Source organism: Hemicordylus capensis, chromosome 3 (assembly GCF_027244095.1).
Source record: "Hemicordylus capensis ecotype Gifberg chromosome 3, rHemCap1.1.pri, whole genome shotgun sequence".
In the NCBI taxonomy this organism is placed as follows: domain Eukaryota; kingdom Metazoa; phylum Chordata; class Lepidosauria; order Squamata; family Cordylidae; genus Hemicordylus; species Hemicordylus capensis.
The window spans coordinates 266320996-266342555 of record NC_069659.1 but is presented as its reverse complement, the minus strand read 5'-3'; the positions used below and the strand labels follow the sequence as shown (position 1 = coordinate 266342555).

The 21560-nt window shown below is 44.5% G+C and overlaps 2 protein-coding genes across 4 annotated transcripts in view; one reads left to right on the top strand and one right to left on the bottom strand.

Moving 5' to 3' along the window:
• Nucleotides 1-13430, bottom strand: part of MCMBP (minichromosome maintenance complex binding protein) — a 45689-nt gene extending 32259 nt beyond the window's left edge. Inside the window, exons 1-4 of one of the 2 annotated variants that reach the window (XM_053306157.1) lie at nt 12990-13430; nt 4526-4611; nt 2298-2438; nt 372-413 (exon numbers count right to left, since the gene is read on the bottom strand). In XM_053306157.1, coding sequence (XP_053162132.1) covers nt 372-413; nt 2298-2438; nt 4526-4611; nt 12990-13047 — 327 coding nt within the window. In that variant the 5' untranslated portion in view covers nt 13048-13430. Of the gene's footprint in view, nt 1-371; nt 414-2297; nt 2439-4525; nt 4612-12390; nt 12883-12989 lie in introns of those variants that run through there. The other variant, XM_053306158.1, reaches the window with a different exon arrangement.
• The window catches only part of SEC23IP (SEC23 interacting protein), a 55659-nt gene continuing 47404 nt past the window's right edge, over nt 13306-21560 (top strand). For both annotated transcript variants that reach the window (XM_053306156.1, XM_053306155.1), the window contains exons 1-4: nt 13306-13568; nt 18394-18932; nt 19784-19967; nt 21314-21507. In XM_053306156.1, the coding sequence (XP_053162131.1) occupies nt 13394-13568; nt 18394-18932; nt 19784-19967; nt 21314-21507 (1092 nt within the window). In that variant the 5' untranslated portion in view covers nt 13306-13393. The remainder of the gene's footprint in view (nt 13569-18393; nt 18933-19783; nt 19968-21313; nt 21508-21560) is intronic.

Here is a 21560-nt window from a genome sequence, read left to right as displayed (position 1 = left end):
GGGAACCAACCAGACCAACATTGTGAGAGCCAAAAAACGTCAGGTGCAACATATGCTTATCTCCCCTTTTAACACACTCATATATCTCCAGGAAATACGTCCCTGAGAGTCCCTCAACCTTCAAGTACATATTTTTAGGAGACACAGTGGGCTGCAGAAAAGTGTGGAGACTGGTTAAAATCGCTCATCCCCTGTGTACTTGTCTGCACACACAGCATTAGTCTGGATGTCAGTCATCAACACTTAGGTTCAATGACATTAAAGGTGTGTGTGTGGGGGGGGGTCGCTCCCTCTCCAGCTATGCACAAAAGAATGAATTCCTAACTTTATGAACAAACTATAAATTTCATACCGACAGTATTTGCACTTACCCCACATTCTGCAACATCTCTGTATTTTCCAAAATGCAAAACCTATTATGAAAAAGAACATATAATATCACTGTTCCATCCTGCATTAGTTATTTCTATACATAGCAAGTAAGCCTTTGAGCAAAATCACTTTCTCTTCATTTGTGTTTGTGCTAACAAATGAGCTTGTCCTAAGAGTGTGCTAAATTTGTCAAATAATATAAATCTGGGGAAGGGGAACCATGGCCAATACCAGTGGTTGCTGCTGGCATTTACCTTGAGTTTCTTTTTAAACTATTATCCCCTTTGGAATAGATAACCAATTTCTTATTTTTGTTCCTTTTGCTACGTAAACTGACTTTTTGTTTTTTAAAAATCACACAAATATCAACCACCAACTCTCTTTCTTAAAGCAACCATTCAATTTACCACATTTCTATGAGTGAAAATCTAAAAAGAGTGCTGCAGTTACTCATTGTGATGCTACCAACATAATCTTCAAGCTCCACTCATCTGGACTCCACTTATCTACTCTCCAAACTATGATTACACCATCAGCTTCAACAAAGGGGAAGCCCCTTATAACCTCACTTGTCAAGAAGCACAAAATGAACTGTATCTCACAGCAATAAACTAGAGTGGCTCGGCTGCAAGGAAATTCAAGGCTAGCACTTCTGTGTCAAAGACATGTCAATTTATCAAAGAACCAAGACCAAAAGGTTGTGCATCTATATAGGGTCTTAGTCTCTGGACTAGGACCGGGGAGACCTGAGTTCAAATCCCCACTCAGCCAAGAAACTCACTGGGTGACTCTGGGCCAGTCACACACCTCTCAGTCTAGCCTAACCTACCTCACAGGGTTGTTGTGAGGACAAATATAACCATGTACTCCTTGGAGGAAAAGTGGGATATAAATGTAAAAAAATAAAAATAAAAATAAATAATAAAAGGACTGTATATCTTACCTCTAAATGAAACCGTGTTATCTCCACATATACTGGGAACAAAAAAATGCCACTGAACAAAAGCTATAAGGTCCTGATCACACAGAAGTATTGTGATAGCTTGTCCTGGATGGCAGGATGGCAAGTAGGTCTCTACAAATCCTCTACTTGCTAGCCAAAAGGTGCTCTTTCCCTCATGTTCTCATGGGGAAGGGACAGGTCTATCTCTCACCATGCTGGCTGGAGAAAGATGAGCCTCCCTTTTGTTTGGGCTTTGGAGAGCTGAATCCTCATCGTGGCCTAAACTCTCTACCAGCTCACCAGCCTCACTGAGTTGAGCAGGAATATCCTTGTAGCTGTTTCCAGTGAGTTTTCTTAGGGTGGTTCAGATCAGACCATCCTTTCTGTTTGCCCATAGTGAAAGAGAAAGCAGCCAGGATACACTTACAGCCCAGTCAGGAATCCACAGCTATAGGAACACAACACTGGTGAAATTTAGTCGTCCTGCCTCTGCACCAGTTCCTTCATCAATCTTTGTCATTAAAATATTGGACTTAATGTCTTCTCCAGTACTAGCTCCAAACAAGATCTGCACTCCTCTCTCTGTCCCAAGAATTCTACATTCTTGTTCAGCACTATTTTTCTATCTTGTTTCAGGGAAGGCATTACTTCCCCCTGCCCAGCACTACTATGTACTGACATGCTGAATGGGATTAGTAAGCATGGATTAGTTGCTGATGCTCTCTATGCATCAGTAGAAGACTGAGTAGATCCTATTTCTTTTACACAGGGCTTTTACACAACACCACATCTTCTGGCACACATAGGACTTGGAGAAGAGTGGGCTTTCTGGCAGTCACAAATAATGGTTGGCTTACTAGGCACACAAAAATGCATGTACTCCAGTGTGTGCACCTCTGCATGCTGGGGACACACAGAGAGATGTAGATAGTAAAATAGTAAGGGCCACAATAAAGCAAATTTCAGAAGGCTCAGTACTTACACGTGATTTAGTATGTGTGTCAATTGTTTCATAGACATTCATAAAGAATTCAGGATCAAACATATCTTGAACCATACAACGGAATTTGACTAAACTATTTGGTTTCAAATAATGTAGAGGAACATCATTCAATGAAGGTACCTATAAAAAAAATTCAGTGATTATCAGTTCCATGGAGTTCTGCACTCCAGCCCCTAACAATTAATTAAATCTTAATTTAAGTAGTATTCATTCATTCATTCGATTTCTATACTGCCCTTCCAAAAATGGCTAAGGGCGGTTTACACAGAGAAATAACAAATAAATAATTATTTATTGTTAACAATTGTTAATCAGAAGTTGTCTCTAAATAGTTAATTACATTCTTCAGCTTCTTTCTATTATTTTACTTGACTGAGTAAGTACAATTGGTTAGGGTCACAATATTTTAAATTACTGCTTAAAATACTGCTGTTTTTTCAAAAAATAGTTCCAGCTTTTAAAAATTAGCTTGCTACTAAATCTTGATCTGGGAAATGTTGTGGCACCCAAGGGCAAATAACTACCACTCTAGTACTAAGCTTTGTTTCCCCCTCTGTAAAACAGAAGCAGCAAGAGTTGCAAAGGAGCAAAAGACATTTTGAACAAGAGAATGTGATAAATACAGGTAAAACTCGGAAAATTAGAATATCATGCAAAAGTCCATTAATTTCAGTAATGCAAATTAAAAGGTGAAACTGATATATGAGACAGACGCATTACATGCAAAGCGAGATAAATCAAGCCTTAATTTGTTATAATTGTGATGATCATGGCGTACAGCTCATGAAAACCCCAAATCCACAATCCCAGAAAATTAGAATATTACATGGAACCAAGAAGACAAGGATTGTAGAATAGAACAATATCAGACCTCTGAAAAGTATAAGCATGCATATGTATTCAGTACTTGGTTTGGGCCCCTTTTGCAGCAATTACTGCCTCAATGTGGCGTGGCATGGATGCTATCAGCCTGTGGCACTGATGAGGTTTTATGGAAGACCAGGATGCTTCATTAGCAGCCTTCAGCTCTTCTGCATTGTTTGGTCTCATGTCTCTCATCCTTCTCTTGGCAATGCCCCATAGATTCTCTATGGGGTCGGGTCAGGCGAGTTTGCTGGCCAATCAAGCACAGTACATTTCAGAGGTCCGATATTGTTCTATTCTACAATCCTTGTCTTCTTGGTTCCATGTAATATTCTAATTTTCTGGGATTGTGGATTTGGGGTTTTCATGAGCTGTATGCCATGATCATCACAATTCTAACAAATTAAGGCTTGACTTATCTCGCTTTGCATGTAATGCGTCTGTCTCATATATCAGTTTCACCTTTTAATTTGCATTACTGAAATTAATGGACTTTTGCACGATATTCTAATTTTCCGAGTTTCACCTGTAACACAATTCCCTCATTACCCAAACCTTCATTTCTGAATTCATGGTATCCATCATAGGGACCTAGATTTAAATATTATCTTAGCCACCCTAAGTGAAGCTATATTAAAATCTCTTTCAATAAACTTTATTGTTTTTCACTTTGGGGGTAAAGATTTACTTACCAGAAAACCTGAGTGACTACAAGCAACACAAACACGATAAATAAAGAAATCAAACATTTATCACAAGTTTATTACATTACTTGTACAGGACCTGGCTCAAGAGAGGTTTGGTACTGCTAGTCTCTAGCTCTACTGCAAACAACTTCAGGAAGCTGTCACAGGGGTTAGGGAAGGAGCTACTGCCAAAGCAATTAGGAGAACAACATAGCAGATAATTCTACTACTATAGCATTTTCATTATTCCTGCTTATGATTGAAATTTTTTTAAATTTTTTTTTTAAGTTGGTTAGCATTCCACTTGCAGATATTTTGCCTTTAGCACAATTCCTGCTTCCATTTCTGTGACTATCATTAAGTCTGCAAACCCATTCCTACCTGAGATCTCTAACTTGAAGCTCATTCAACTTAATCTGGTTGATTTCAATGAGATCAGAAAAATTGCTTAGTGTGTATTTCACTTAAGACAAATACTTTCAATTCCTATTTCAGTTAACCTACTTTGAGTCTTACAACCAGTTCATTAGCTCCTTTCAGAACTATCAGTAAATTCCTTAAATGCAATGCTAAAAGAAGATCTTGCATAAAAAGCTAGAATGTTGTCTCCAAAGCAAAAAAGGACATTATATGCAAGATGTACATACACACTCTTACCCAATTAGTTGCATTGTTTTCTTTAAGTTTCTCTTTGAAGTATTCTGTTACTTTTCCCTCCCATTCAGGATTTGGACCATTTTGAGCTAGGGAAAAATCCAAACAAAAACTATTTAAGTATATTCAACATTCCAATGAATTTTGGCAGCACAATAAGATCCTGACCAAAATTTGTTTATCCACAAAAAGGAGAGTGACTGAAGAAAAGCCTTTCTTCTCAATTCCGTTGCTATATTACATCAATACAGCTTATGAAGTTTTGTTGGTCTAGAACCTGGACCTTTGCAAGATTAGCAAGGTTCTTGAAAACTTTGCCAGTTGGTAGGCAAAGAAAGAAACGGACTTACCGTGAAGGGTTCTTTTGCAGACTGTACAGAGGGCATCCTCAAACATGGGTTTTGCACAGTGTTCCCTCTAAGGTGTGTGCATGTGTGGACACTCACATGTTTTTTTAATGTCCACTCAGTTAATTTTAGATCCCGCTCAGGTTGAATCAGGAAGTTCCCACTCTGAATGCACGGGCACACACATTGCCTTGATACTGCCGCCCAGAACAAACCTCATTCTGCACACAGATGGAAAAAATTAGAGAGAACACAGGTTGCGTACTGAACATACTCTGCAGACAGGACTAATCTAAACTTGAAGGCACAGCCAGCTTCCTATAGGCGCTCCATACCCCAGTTCCAGAACTGTTGTGCAGAAGGAACACACACTGAGAAGAAAACAAGCCAAAAGGAGGAATAAATGAAAACTGTATGAAAATGGAAACAGGGAAAGTGAAAGAGGGAAGACTACAAGGCTACGACCTTGGGAGTTGCCTCCACCCACAAAGGTGTTCCCAACAATGCATACTGAGAAAGAGCACATCCTCTCAGGTGGGTCAGATGACCTCTGTACATTGAGAAAAAGAACCCTTCAGGGCAAGTCCAAGGTTTCTTTTTCCAGTGTAGGCGGTCATCCTGAAACATGGGACATGCCCAAGTGGAATCCTGAGGGAAGGTGAGGATGTGGTTAGCCCACCTACTGGAGGACAGTGAGACCAAACGCCACCTGAATAGTCAGAAAGGAGGCAATTTTGTAGTGTGATAGACAGCCATGTGGATGCTTTATAGATGTCTAGGAGAGGGGCGCCCCCTGAAAAGGCTGCTGAAGTTGCGGTGCTGTGCACAGTGATGCCTCTAGGAATGGGAACTTCTCTCTCTGCTCGCGAGGGAGGGAAACAGTGGCTAGAGAGGTCTGGAAGAATGCCTCAGGGTGTCGTAGGGACGAAGATGGTGGCTCTTGTGGAAGGTGACCAGGAACTCATGGGACCGGAGGTAGAGAAGGGTGTGTTAGACATCTAGCTAAGCCCGATGAAGGGAGGGGGCCCAAGTCAAGAGGTCATCCAAGCACAGGTGGATACAGTGAGGGAAATAAGTATTTGATCCCCTGCTGATTTTGTCCGTTTGCCCTCTGACACAGAAATGACCAGGCTATAATTGGAATGGTAGGTTTATTGTAGCTGTGAGAGACAGAACAACAACAAACAAACCCTCAAAAGCCCAGTGCCCAAAAGTCAGTGATGGATTTGCATTGTAGTGAGGGAAATAAGTATTCGGTCCCTTCACAAAAGATGTCTTAGTACTTGGTGGCAAAACCCTTGTTGGCAATCACAGAGGTCAGACGTTTCTTGTAGTTGGCCACCAGGTTTGCACACAACCCAGGAGGGATGTTGTCCCACTCCTCTTTGCAGATCCTCTCCAAGTCAGAAAGGTTTCGAGGCTGATGTTTGGCAACCCGAACCTTCAGCTCCCTCCACAGATTTTCTATGGGATTAAGGTCTGGAGACTGGCTGGGCTACTCCAGGACCTTCATGTGCTTCTTCTTGAGCCACTCCTTTGTTGCCTTGGCTGTGTGTTTTGGGTCATTGTCATGCTGGAATACCCATCCACGACCCATTCTCAATGCCCTGGCTGAGGGAAGGAGGTGCTCACCCAAGATCTGATGGTACATGGTCCCGTCCATCGTCCCTTCGATGCGGTGAAGGTGTCCTGTCCCCTTAGCAGAAAAACACCCCCAAAGCATAATGTGTCCACCTCCATGTTTGACGGTAGGGATGGTGTTCTTGGGCTCATAGGCAGCATTCCTCCTCCTCCACACACGGCGAGTTGAGTTGATGCTAAAGAGCTCGATTTTGGTCTCATCTGACCACAACACTTTCGCCCAGTTCTCCTCTGGATCATTCAGATGTGCATTGGCAAACTGCAGACGGGGCTGTACATGTGCTGCCTTGAGCAGGGGGACCTTGAGGGCACTGCAAGATTTCAGTTCTTCACGGCATAGTGTGTTACCAATTGTTTTCTTGGTGACTATGGTTCCAGCTGCCCTGAGATCATTGACAAGTTCCCCCCGTGTAGTTCTGGGCTGCTTTGTCACCGTTCTCATGATCATTGCAACTCCATGAGGTGAGATCTTGTATGGAGCCCCAGACCGAGGGAGATTGACAGTTATTTTGTGTTTCTTCCATTTGCGAGTTATCGTGCCAACTGTAGTCACCTTCTCACCAAGCTGCTTGGCGATAGTCTTGTAGCCCAGTCCAGCCTTGTGCAGGTCTACAACCTTGTCCCTGACATCCTTCGACAGCTCTTTGGTCTTGGGCATGGTGGTGAGTTTGGAAGCTGAGTGATTGCTTGCTTCTATGGACAGGTGTCTTTTATACAGGTACTGTAACAAGCTGGGATTAGGAGCACTCCCTTACAGAGGGTGTTCCTCATCTCAGCTCGTTACCTGCATATAGTGAAAAGACACCTGGGAGCCTGAAATCTTGCTGGTTGATAGGGGATCGAATACTTATTTCCCTCACTACAATGCAGATCCATCACTGACTTTTGGGCACTGGGCTTTTGAGGGTTTGTTTGTTGTTATTCTGTCTCTCACAGCTACAATAAACCTACCATTCCAATTATAGCCTGGTCATTTCTGTGTCAGAGGGCAAACGGACAAAATCAGCAGGGGATCAAATACTTATTTCCCTCACTGTATGTATGCCCTTCATGTGCATGTGTGAAATGAGGGCTACATTATCTTGATGAAAGCCCTAGGGACCGAGGACAGCCTGAAGGGCACTGGTAGTGTTGTCCATTGTAACAGAACTGGAGGAACATGCAGTGGATCGGAAGAATGGGAACGTGTCAGTAGGCTCCAACAGATTTATGATGGCCAGGAAGGCCTGAAGACGGATCTCCTTCTTGATGTTGCGGAGGGACTCCATATGAAATTTCTTCTTCTGGATGAATCAGTTCACACATTTCAGATCCAGCACCACCCTCCACAAGCTGGCTCACTTGAGGACCAAACACAATATGGAATAGATGCCTTGACATGAGCCTGTCAAGGGAACAGGTTCTATTCCTTTGATATGAGTCAGGTGAAGGATGGCCTGACTCATCCAACGATGTATGGTTGGATTCTTGGATTTCAGGGCAACTATGAAGTGGTTGGGAGGAATGGAGATAAAGTCTAGGAAGCAACTTTTGGACAGGGTGGGGAGGACCCAACGGTCGCTGGTGGTGACTCTCCACTGATGGAGGAAGTGAAGAAGTCTGGCTCTAACTGGAGCATAGTCATTGCTTACCCAGTGGGGTGGGGGTGGGGAGACTGGTGGGACGTTTGCGGTCTGGCCTCTCCTCTAGAACACTGCTGCCACTGGTTGCGCCAGGTGGACTTGTAGGAGGAAGGATGGTTGTCCCTATACTGGTTTTCTGCAGGTCTGGAGAAGTTCCTGGAGAAATGAGTTAGCACAGAAAGAGCAGTAAACGTCTTTACGCCCAGCAGGTAAAGTTTGTTTGTTTTTAAATCCTGCGTTTCCACCACAATAGGATCTAGGGCCTCCCAAAAAAGGTGACCACCCTTGAAGGTCATGGCAGCCAAATTAATTTTAGTGCTGGAGTCTACGTTCCAGTGTTTCAACCAGCACTGCCACCCCAGAGGCCATAGCTCTGGATGCATGTTGGATACAGTTCAGCATGAGAGCTGCTGCCTTAGCCCATTTATTAGAGCCCTGATGGTATTTGGCATTCTTGGTAGGAATGTGCTACACCAAGTCCTTGGAGCATAGGCTGTGTACCCGAGGTCACGTGAGCTTTGCGAAGTAGAATGTTGCATTCCCTATCCTTCCGAGTTGCTCGTCCCCCTCTTTGTACATCACAGTGCCCAAAACCAGCTGTGCCACAGGGGCATCTACAGAAGGAATAGCAATGAGATCAGAAACATCTTGGGGAAGAGAATAAAGCTTCTTAGGACCAGTATTCTCTCTAATTTTTTTCATCTCTGTGTGGGGTGGGTTTTGTTCTGGGTGGCAGTATCAAGATAGCATGTGCGCACATGCATTCAGATTGGGACCTTCCTGATTCAGCCTGAGTGGGATATAAAATTAACTAAAATTAATTAAAACTTATGTGAGCACATGCACACCTTAGAAGGAACACTGCTTAGGACATGAGCTCACCGGTTTCAAGGAGACTGGGACTGCCCATTCCGCCATCATGACATTGCGAAAAAGAGGCAGGAAGGGCACTGAAGCCAGCAGCAGACACAGCTGAAGATGGGAAAACATGCTGTGGTCAAGTAAGGACGAGGCTTGGGGTGGCTGTACTGGGAAAATGTCATTGATATCCTGTTTTGCTTTAGCCAATAACACCTCCTGGGTGGAAAGCAGGATCTGAGGAGAGGTTTCTTCCTCAGATAGTTCCCCTTCCTCCTTTTCCAACTCCAAATTGTGATTGATGTGGGCCCCTTCCGAATGTGAGGCTTCAGAGCCAGATAAGGACAGCTGAAGGAAGAGGGGAGGTTGGACCAGGAATGGGTAAAGGCCCATGGGGGGAGGGGGAGGAACAGGCCTTGTGGGCAAGGGGGGCATCCTCCAATGACGAGGAGGCTGAAATGGCTTCCTTTTGCACTGTGGGGCCTTGTATCTAGATCAGAAGCAGCCTCTCTCATTGGAAGGAATGGTATGCCTGTGAGAACTGGTATTGGAGGAAGAAAAGCAGGGCTTGATGGGAGCTCCAGGATTAAGGGGGGGGTGGGGTGAGGGAGAATGGGAGCAGGAGCAGGTATAGGAACCTGCGGCTTAACAATAGACAAACACTCCCTGGCAATGAAGACCTTGAGCCAGGAGGCTACATCAAGAGGGAAAGGCTCCTCATCAGGAAAGGGAACTTTGCTCATGATACCAGATCCTGGAATAGATGCTAGGTCCAGTAGAGTTAGAGGCTGTGTTGGGGCGGGTAGCGGAGCCTCTTCCCAGCCAGGCGTGGGGACTCAATCTGGGACACTGGAGCTGGATGGTGCTGTCGACACAGGCAGTGACGGGGGTGGGGGGAGGGGGAAGACGCAGCAGAGACTGGTCCCCCTGCGCCACAGTCGAGATTGGATGGTGAGCAGGAACTGGCACTGAGCCAAGAACTGCTTAGAGGGCTCCTTGCGGGTAGGCGGTGTGGAGTGTGATAGGCACCCAGCTGTGCTGGGCGCTTGTGATTGTGAGGCACAGTTCCAGCAGCATGTTCCTCCATGTGCTTTGTCTTGCAGGTGGCCTTCTTGAGGGCCTCTCTCGGCCTGGCCACGGTGTTGCTGTGGGAAACCGGGGGTGGGGGGAAGAGATGTGCGAGGCACTCCTGGTGGGGCAATCCTGAATGAGGGCGTTTAGAGCCCAAATGGGCCAGCTTCTGCTTGGGTCTGCCCCGGCCTCCAATTGGGGGCCCTGAGAGAGCAATGCCCCAAGCATATCACCCAAGCATGGGCAAGCTCCATGCAGTGTCTGGACCAAACAAAGAAAAAACAAGTAAAATGAAAGTAAGATCCAATAAGGTAAATGAGTAACTAAAAAAGTGTTTGGAATTTAGAAACACAAGTAAATTGACTCCCTTCCCACCCTGGCACAATACTAGAGGGAAGGAGAGGAAGAGAAGGAAGCTAGCAAAAAATGAGGAGGGAATGGAGGAGCTCCTTCACAGTCCTGTGAGCCGGAGCAAGACAGGTCTGGAACTGGTGTTTGGGGTGCATACAGGAAGCTGGCCACACTTTCAAGTTTTGAATTGGTCCTGTCTGTGAAGCATGCTCAGTATACAATCCATGTTCCAGAATGACCCCCTCCTACACTGTGGAAAACATTAGGGGTTATATGGCATATTGACAAGTGGATGAAATTACACCAAACACCCAAGTATATTTTAAGCAGCAGTAAAACAGCTAGAAGTAAAAAATGTCTTCTTGTACATCAGAAAGAACCCCATGTATCCATGGTCTCTAAATTAAATCTCAAATTATGGTCTCTAAATTAAATAGCAAACATTCAACACAAATACAAAATGGGAAAATGAATGTGCCAACATGCAGCATTAATTCTATTAATACAAACTTATCCCACAGAAATTGTATAGTGTACTGTATTCTTTTTTCTTTAAAATTATATTCTTTTGTTCTTTGAGTTAAACTGCAATTGTGAATTAGGGACAAGTTATGGTAATCAAAAAATATTCCTGCCCAAGAGAGAGCTTGTTTCAGTCACCTTCTCAATATACATAAAATAACCCTTCACACTGTTTTCCAGGGGCTCAACATTAACTGCAAGCAGCTGAGTTTACAGATGGCAAAATAAACCTATTTATTCCAGAATATTGGAAGACTTCAAATTGGCATAGAAGTAGTTACCTCAGGAGAAAAAGGTGGGGGGACCTCCTGAGGGGGGGCACCCTCCCCTGCTCTTAAAGCTCCACCCCTGCTGCCTTTGAGCCTCTCCACCACAGTTCCATGCACATCCCTAATAGACTCCCATTCAAATGCAAATCAGTACCAGGGTGGACCCTGTTTAGAAAAGGGAACAATTCATGCCACCTAATGGCACAGTGGGGAAATGTTTGACGAACAAGCAGAAGGTTGCTGGTTCAAATCCCCGCTGGTACTATATTGGGCAACAGTGATATAGGAAGATGCCGAAAGGCATCATTTCACGCTGCGCAGGAGGAGGCAATGGTAAATCCCTCTTGTATTCTACCAAAGAAAACCACAGGGCTCTGTGGGCACTAGGAGTTGAAATCGACTTGACAGTACACTTTACCTTACCAGAAGACCAGCTCTCCTTTTTTAAAGGTAGAAAGGATAAACTAGGGGCAAAATGCATGGCTCCTCTTGAGACCAAGAGTTTATAAATATGACACAACACAGTTGTATTTATTATCATGCAAAACTGCAAATATTTAGGTTGTAAACAAACAGCACTTTTCAAGTCATGGATAAACATTGTTCTGCCCAGTAACTACAAGCCCTTGCACCTAGATTTTGTGCAACTGCAGCACAAACCCTTGCATCAAACCTTCAAGCAAGTAAACAATGTTGAGTGTTCACACACTCACCTCACTGTATTTACCTGAATCCAAGCCTAAGTTTTTTCTGAGTTTTTTGATATTAGAAATCAGGAGGTAGTCTTCAATTTAGAGACCTGTTTATTTTGAGTAAATGCAGATTACCTGTATTTATCATTTAAGGGGGTCATCTTAAATTCAGAGTCATTTTCGATTCAGATAAATATGGTACACACACATACTACCTGTCTATACCTGTATGTATCAAGAGAGATGTAGTGCATGTCCAAAACAGAAATCCTAAGCAGATATAGATTCTGTATACAGACAGGGACCAGAGGTTGTGCTCCTGGGTAGTATACAGTCTCTATTTAGCTACAGACAGATGTATCAGTTGCCATACCAGCCAATTAGTATATGAAACAGAGCAACTTAAATTGCAAATAAATCTCTTTTCTTGATGGTTTAGAATGCCTCGATTAAAAAATCAATGCATCCTTTGAGATAGAAATGGGTAACTAATACCTGTGGAAAGAAAACCACAGCGATTGACATCTAAACAGTGGGAAGCTAGAGCTACAGCTTGTCTGGAAGTCAGTTAGAACTGGAAGGCCGATCCTGCCATAATCCCAGACAGGGTGGGGGGAAGCACTCTGCACACGCTCAGAGACCTTCCCTTCCCTCTGCGACTCCACCACTTTCCGAGTTGAGCTCTGGAATGTCAAGAGGGGTTCTGCAGCCGAGCCACGCGCTTCACGGCGAACTGGAGGGTTCCACTGATGCCACCCCAGAGCGAGCGGCGTTTACTCCGCTTGCAAAGTCTCTTTGGCCAAGGCCAGAACTCCACATCGCCGCCTGGACGGGCAGCTGTTCAACTTGGCCCAGCTAGGCCCGTTTCTCTCCACCACTTTAAGAGACATAGGAGCAGCCGCCGCCGCCAGCTTCCTGGTTGTCCCCACCCAGCCACAGGCGCCCTTCCTCGCTCGCGTCTCTTCCCGGCCCGACACACTTCCACTCCGTCCAGTTCCCTCTCACCCGCCTGCTTGCCTCTTCGGTGCCAACCTCTACAGCCCCCAGCTCTCCACTCCCCCCGCCTTCTTCTTCTTCCCCCTTCCCCTCCTCACCGAAGATGCCCTGCACGATACTGAGGGGGCAGTTCAGCCAGTCCGCCACACACGGCATCTCTTCGGCTTTATCGAAAGCTTAGGTCGGGCCACGCAGGATCTTCAGAGTCCGGTCTCCAGCTAGTCACACTCTCCTGGCTCAAGCGCCCGGCAATGGCGTGAGGGCAGCGAGTTGTTCCTACTGCTGGGGGTGACGGCAGTGCAGCCAGGCCAAGCCGCCTCCTGTCCTCTCTTCACCTCTCTCCTCTCCTCAGCGCGGGCTCGGGTTGGCGGGAAAGGAGGGAGGGGAGTACTGACGCCAGCGCCGCCATCTTAGAGCCGGGCAGGAGTGTGGGCGGAAGGGGCAGGGACGCTGCTGCTGAGCGAGAGACAACCAGGGTCTGCGACGTGGAAGCGCCGCTGTCATGGCTGCCTCTAAAGCCTCTGTGGCCGGTGGCGTTTCCTCGGCGAGCAGTGGCACGAATTTGCTTTTCTCTTCTTCGGCCACGGAGTTCAATTTCCCCGTCCCCTTCATCCCAGTGAGCCAGGCTCCTGCTCCGCCTCCTCCTAGCGCCTCGGGGCCTGGTCTCCTGCCCGCAGGTAACAGGAGAGGGGGCTGTGGAGGGAAGCAGCGTGGGGGTGGGTGGGTGAAGAGCTTCGGTATTCTCTCTCACACACACACCCCCCACACACACACCTAGTAGAACCTGCTGTGTCGAAAGGACGTGAAGCCGGCACATTGCTTGATAGGTAGGTAGGTAGGTAGGTGAGTCCTCCCCCGCCTCGCGCCCCTTGTGGGCTGGCTGGAGGGCTCCAAATGGGGTAGATGCGCGATCAGCTTTAATGGGGGCAGCAGGGGAGAGACACGAGGAGAGGTTTGAAAGGCTGCTTTGTGAGGGTGGCTTGACGCGAGTACGGTAGTTGGTGGTGGATCTGCATGTGGGGTTGAGTGGACTGCCAGGACATGGCGGGTGGAGAAGGGGTCAGGGCTGCTGAGTCCCGGCGGTAGGTCTCTTCGACGCTTCTTTTCAGTCTCATACTTGCGAGTTTTGTTGTTGTTGTGTTTTAAAGCATGCAGATGGCCTTGGCCAAGCGCAAGTGGTAGTAGTTCTTTGGCCCCTGAGCAACCACACAATTTCCCACGACGGGGTGGTCTTCCCGATTTGTGGGGTGGTTTCTCGATTCATTTGAACTGTGGGGAACTTCATTTCCCCCCCCCCCCCGCCAACGGTGCCTTGACAGGTGGGGTGTGTGAGTGTTGGGAAGTGAAGAGTCGCTGGAAAAGATCGGGGGGGGGGATGTTTCTGAAGGGTTTGGAGAGCTAAAGAAAGAACACCGAGAAATAAGGCACGAGACGAGAGAATACTGTCGGGGATGTTGATAGGATAAAGATAGAAGGCGTCTGTTCTCAGCCAGCCAGCCAGCCAGTGGCTGTTTCTTTTTCACATGAAAAAGAAAGTAGCTTCTTTGGGGAACCGGCTAGTTTGGTGGCTGCGTTATAGTGACAAGGCATTTCCTACAGGCAACCTTTTTTGGGGAACATATAAGGCAGTTTTAAAAGCAAATTAGTGCCACACTTCAAGCACACACTGCTCTCCCCACTCCACCCCCCCCCAGCAAGGTTGTTCCTTCTTCTTTGTATGCTGATCTGGTTCTCATCTGTGTTAGCAATTTACATCATGGGGGTGCATGTTAATCTAGGTAAATAGATTCAGAGTACACAGGTAGTGTCTGTGCTCTGAGACTTTTACAAAAACATTGTGCATAGGAACAATCTCTGCAGCTGATCTGTCCGATATTGGCCTGTGCTCTCATTATTCTTAATTTAATGTATCTGTATTCTTTTTTTGAAAAAAGATAAAGGATCGCCTACATACAGGTTAACACTGAGTCTATTTTCAACTGACTTTATTTATTGCTTTAGGAATAGATTTTTTGTAGGGTTCCATGCCAGTTTTTCATGTCTGAGCAAATTGGAGATTGGGCCTTATGACTGTCACTGTTACTTGTGAGGTACTAGGCTTTTCTCTAATATTAACTGTTGTAATATGATTGATATTGCTGTCTGTCCTCCATAAATGCAAATACAAAAAGGTAAGCTTGAACTGCCGAAACTCACTGAGGTGAGATAAAGTTTCTGTTAATTTCATTTAAAAAAAATACTTTTTCCTGTTCAGAACTTCACACATTATGTCCCTTTCTATGTGAAAACAATGATCTGGAACTTTAAAGTCTAAAAATGAGTTCTTGCATTATTGTGGTGATGTGGGAATTACAGCACCACTTCTCCTTCCTCCACCACTTATGCTAGACAGCAGATGCTCATCTGCAGGGTTCTACAACTTTTGGCCTTGGTAGTCAGTTGTTGTTTTTACAAATATTTATATACCATGTTTCAACAACAACAACAAACGGTTCTCAAAGTGGTTTGCATGGAAAAAGAAGTTTAACAAGCCAAGACAAAAACTATGGCCACCAGGTCCCTTCCCCTCCCTTCAACCTTGTGCTGCATCTTTTCAAAATCAAGGAGAATCCTTGCTTGCATCCCCAATTCCAAACTTGTGAAGGGAATGAGGATTTCTTTGGCTGCACTGTTGAGTCACTCTAAGTGCTGATACTGCAACTTCCACCTTCATCTCCATATTGTAATCAGAGAGGAGGTCAGAGATCTTCCCCATAGCTGTACTATGCTGTCAGTGCAGCACAACCATCGGGACAATTGCCACCCCCTTTCCAGCAGTGTTCCCTCTAACAGGGATTCCCAGATATTGTTGACTACAACTACCAGAATCCCCAGCTCTTACAATGGCTTTTGTGTGGGGATTCTGGGAGTTGTAGTCAACAACGTCTGGGAATCCCTGTTAGAGGGAATACTTTCCAGATCTAAAATGCAGAGAGAGGCTGGGGCTCCTCTTGTCACCCTCACTGGAGGGTGATGGAACTTTAATTAAGCGTCCATAAAAATGCATTAAAGTAAAGAATGAGGGTGTCAATGAGTATGTGGATCAAGGTGATCCAGTTGACATAGTATACTTGGACTTCCAAAAAGCTTTTGACAAAGATTCAAAGATTCCTGAGGAAACTTTTGACAAAGATTCAAAGATTCCTGAGGAAACTCATCAAAGATTCCTGAGGAAACTTAGCAGTCATGGGATAAGGGGACAGGTACATGTGTGGATTGCTAACTGGCTGAAAGACAGGAAACAGAGGGTAGGTATAAATGGAGAGTTTTCACAGTGGAGGGAAGTAAGAAGTGGGGTCCCCCAGGGATCTGTACTGGGACTGGTGCTTTTTAATTTATTCATAAATGATCTAGAAGCAAGGGTAAGTAGTGAGGTGGCCAAATTCACAGATGATACCAAACTCTTCCGGGTAGCGAAATCCAAAATGGATTGTGAGCAGCTCCAAAAGGATCTCTCGAAACTGGGGGAGTGGGCGACAAAATGGCAAATGCAGTTCAATGTTAGCAAGTGTAAAGTGATGCACATTGGGATGAAAAACCCCAACTTCAAGTATATGCTGATGGGATCTGAGCTGTTGGTGACTGACCAGGAGAGGGATCTTGGGGTTGTGGTGGACAGCTCGTTGAAAGTGTGGCAATGTGCGCGCACACAAAGGATTACTGGGAGTTTTTGTAGAGCAAGATCGGGGAAGGGGTGGCAGGGAGGTATCCTGCCGCCCCAATTACTCATTACATTACGGTGCCAGAGCGGGAAAGTGGCGGGAGGGGTAAGTAAACCCTCCCGCCGCTCTTAAAGCTACCCCCCACCCCTGGACCGAACCACCCAGGTCCGGACCGGTCCAGAGGCCTTTTCAATGGCCTCCGGACCGGTCCGGGCCCATCCCTACACAGAACCGGTTCGGTTGCCCTTTATGGGCCTCCGAACCAGTTTGAATAGCAGGTGGTTCTGCTGGTTCAGAGGTGGGGAGGGGTACATCTTTAAGGGCGGGGGAGGGTGCATTTACCCCTCCTTCCACTTTTCCCTCACCGGTGCTCCATTTTCTTAAAGTCTATCAGGGTGGCAGCGTACCTCCTTGATGCCCCGTTGCTCCCTTTACTAGAAGGGAAATATCCGACGTGCCTGTGTGCGTGTGATGTGCCCATGCCTGGTGCGCTCAGGTATGTCGGATACTTCTGGTTAAAGGGGACAATGGTGTGGCAGGGAGGTACGCTGCCACCCTGATGGACTTAAAGAAAACTGAGCGCTGGCAGGAGAAAAGTGGAGGGAGGGTAAGTGCACCTTTTTCCACCCTTAAAGATGCACCCTCCACCTTCGAACCACGCCTGCCTGGTTTCGTGCACATCCCTACTGTATACTTGGAAGAGAGTCATTCCCCATTGGCAGTTAACATCTTTGATACCTCAAGTTAACATCTTTGACATCCCCTTTAGGGATCTAAATGGGGACTAAAATACCTTGGGGAGCTGGAGTTGATGGGCCAACATAGTTTCATTTGTTAATTCTTCACACACGAGAAAGACATTTTTACTGGATCATGGACTTAGAATTCTGAAATGGACAAATGTAGTCAATATCTGAACACCCATTCTTTAACATCAGAATGTATATGCACACACATTCCCTATTTAAAAGCTTATGTTGTCAGTTTGTGTGTTGCAAAGTAGTCATGATGAAGGGAGGCAGGGAGTGGCATCCCCCTTTACTTTTCTATCAGGCAGCAGCAAAGGTGGAAAACTTTTTATTCTCTTTTGTATGCATTCCATGAAATGTTTATACTGATATTGGGATTGTAATTGCATTAGCTGAATCTTTTTGAGATCCAGTACATGTAATCAAACTTCTTCTTCTTCTTCTTATTATTATTATTATTTTTACATTTATATCCCACTCTTCCTCCAAGGAGCCCAGAGCGGTGTACTACATACTTGAGTTTCTCTTTCACAACAACCCTGTGAAGTAGGTTAGGCTGAGAGAGAAGTGACTGGCCCAGAGTCACTTTCCAGAATGTGCTGAGACTCCTGCTTTCCCAAATATAAAGAGGAAGAGTCTCCTCCCTTATCTATCCTAAACTTTTAGGCAAAAGCCTAACATGCTAAAAGTGATGCAGTTAGAATTCAGATTACCATGTCAAACAAGGAATTTGTGGATCTCAACAAGACCTTGCTGATGTAATTATAATTCTAAATGCTGATTAAACATTCTATGGAATGCCAAGTTGATTGGCCAACTTGTTTAGTCAGTTTAATAAGTGACAGTAACAAAAGCACTGCTTTTTGTTTGGAGGTTTTCCTTTTGCTTGTTTGGAGGTAACAAAGTCTTGATGTAGTGAATAAGAAAGAGATATGGCCTGGATGGTATCAACAACTTTTTGATGGCAGAAAAGCATTACAAATAATGAATACCTTTAATAATTTATCTGTGTCAACATACCTTTATTTTAAATGTTATATCCTTCATTGTAGAGGATGCCACTGATGTTGGTGAAGAAGACAGTTTTCTGGGCCAGACTACCTCCAATCCGAATCCCCCACCAACTTTCAGTTATTTCTCCCAAGCTTCAAGCAGCAGTGATCCCTTTGGAAGCATTGGACAGCCAACTGTAGGAGCAGCATCCCCACCCCAGATTGGAACATCTGTTTTCTCCAAGCCACCTGTTTCTCTCCCTCTTCTCCCTGGATCACAGGATGGGCCAAATGCTTTCTCAGCACCTCTTTCCAAAATGCAGTCCTTTAATACACCGCCTGCTTCGCTTCAAGGAATGGGTTCTTATCAGACACCCCAACAGACTGGTCCTCCACCAACTGGCTTTTCAACTCCTCCTCATGGCATCTCACAGCAAGGTTACAACCCATATCGCCACACTACTTTAAGTAGTAAAGCCAATCCTTACATAACGCCACCACAGTTGCAGCAGACACACCCACCCACCCAGAACGTACAGCCTCCACCCTCTGTGCCACCTATGCACATGTATCCAACACCTCCTGGGTTACAGCCACAGGTATGAAAACAAGCTTTTAACTTCTTGGCAGTAAATCTTTATGCTGAACTAAACTTCACACTTTAAAACAATATATAATTGGCACACACAATAAGCAGCAGAGTAACAATGAATACAGTTAGTCACATGAAATCTAGATCTTGTCATTTGAGCAATTAGCCTTGAAGAAAAACTACCCGTGTCCATGAACTTCAAAGAACTGAAGGTTTGCACATGTTGAAGTAAATGTCTCTGTTTTTTCACATTAGTTATTTCTTGGTTTGGTGCCTATTTCCAAGCATAGACCAATTTCTTTCTTGTACTGTAGAAATGGAAGAATCTGAAGCAGAATCGTAGTTTGAGACTCAATACATGCCTACAGCATACAGAAATTGTAATTGCCCAATACTGTAGATGGTTTTATTTAATTGTTAGAAAGCCTTTTGGGAGAGTAAAGAGCAGCTAAAGGAATATTTTAAAACAGTCTTAAAAATCATTTCACTCATTATAAAAGAGAAAATGGTTAGTAAGAGGCTTTTTCAATGCCCGCCCCCCATTTTTTCAGTGGAAAAACTGAAAATAAATGAACAAACAAATGTTATTCCCCCTCTTTGTTCACTACCCTCCCTCTTTTATTTCTCTAGAGCCAGCAGCTCCCAATTTTGAGTCAGTCTTGACTGTAATCCTACTGTGCTCAAGCATATGGAATTGAGAAACTCAGAATCATCTTGCTAGATCTGATCAGTGGCCAATTCTAGAAGTTAATAGGGAAAATATATGAGAGAAAATAATTATTGTAATCTAAAGGTTGATAGATGTTGAGGGGAACTCAGGCTACACCTTTGCATTATTTTCTCCTTTTTTCATCTCAGACAGCATTGCCACCTCAAGCCTCCATGTCGGGTGCACTGATGAAGGCGCCACCCATCTTATTGCATAATCAGTATGAGCCGGTCCAGCCTCATTGGTTTTACTGCAAGGAGGTAGAAAACAAGGAGCTGTGGATGCCATTCAGTGTCCTTGATTCTACAACACTAGAGGAAGTTTATAACTCTGGTAAGCTTTAAGAAGGCACCTGTATATTTCCTTGGTGTGATGGCTTCTTGTCTTTGGATATAAAGACAGATAATAGTTGTGTGGTTCACAGTGAGGGTGTGGAGTCTTTTAGAGATATTTGCATGTTCTAATTTGGAACATTCAGTGCAGATGTGGTGCCTAGCAGATCCCAAATTCAGATACTAGTATGACTTGTGCTGACCAACTCAGTATCCTACATTTGAGAGCCAGCGTGGTGTAGTTGTTAGAGTGCTGGACTAGGACCGGGGAGACCCGAGTTCAAATCCCCATTCAGCCATGAAACTAGCTGAGTGACGCTGGGCCAGTTACTTCTCTCTCAGCCTCACAGGGTTGTTGTGAAAGAGAAACTCAAGTATGTAGTACACTGCTCTGGGCTGCTGTTTGCTCCATCTTCCCTATACCTTCCTTTTGAACAGCCAGGAAAGCACAGATTGTTAGCCAGGAAACTATAGAAAGGACCCTTTTCTTACACATTTCAAACAAAGCTGACTGGCCTAATTTGAGCATTGACCATGAATTTGTCAGTAACTGCAATAAAAATCAAAATAATAATGTTTATATACAAGAAGATTAAAAAAATGTGTAATGAAAATACAATTCTGACTGTCACAGTGTCAATGAAACATTTTCTTTGGTTTTTCATCAGAACTGGTAGTGAAGGAATAGACAGCAGTGTCTTCCAGTCAGTGGATGGGAATTGTTAGATGAAGTTGATGGTGTTTATTCACTGGAATGCATCTCAGTTAGAATTTTATTTTACTGAACATAAGCAATGAACATGTATATATTTCAATTGTATAATGAATACTGAATACTTTTCAAATAGATAGTGTAAAGAGGAAACAAGCCATTCACCACCTTCATTGCATCTCCTATTTTTCATGTTATTTCTTCTGTTTCCTCTTTCTTCCGTTGTTTGTTTCCTGAGCTTTCCTGTTCTGTTCATTTCCCAGTACTTGTGGTGCTGTCCTTTCCTACAGACTCTAGAGTACTGGTAGTCAACTCAAACTGGTTGGAATTTTTTTTTATTTTTATTTTTGAGAATACTAGTGTCTTTCACGTACTGATCACTACCTGTGAACAAAGTGGACTGAACTGGGAAAGAAACATGCAATAGTAAGTCCAGAAACCTTTCAGACCATGTTTTCCCAGTAGCAGCTTTGGCTCAGCCTCAGAATTTATTGCTCTTTGTAAAATGTAAAGGGCAGGAAAAGAGAATGGTTTCTGGACCATCTTTCCATTTGTTTCTAAGAAGTCAAAGTTAATCAGTTGGAAATGGAAGGTGCATGTTCTATGGTAATAAACATTTACATTTGTATTTATAGTGCAACCTGACCCAGAGAATGTGATTTTGAGTACTGATGGAGGACGTTATGATGTTTGCTTGTATGACCGAGTAAGGAAAGCTGTGTATTGGGAAGAAGAGCAGTCTGAAGTGAGACGATGTACTTGGTTTTATAAGGGAGATAAAGACAGCAGGTTTATTCCTTATGCAGAGGATTTCAGTGAAAAGCTAGAGGTGAGTGTTTTTATATTGATGGAGTAATAAATAACATTATGTGAGATAGTTCA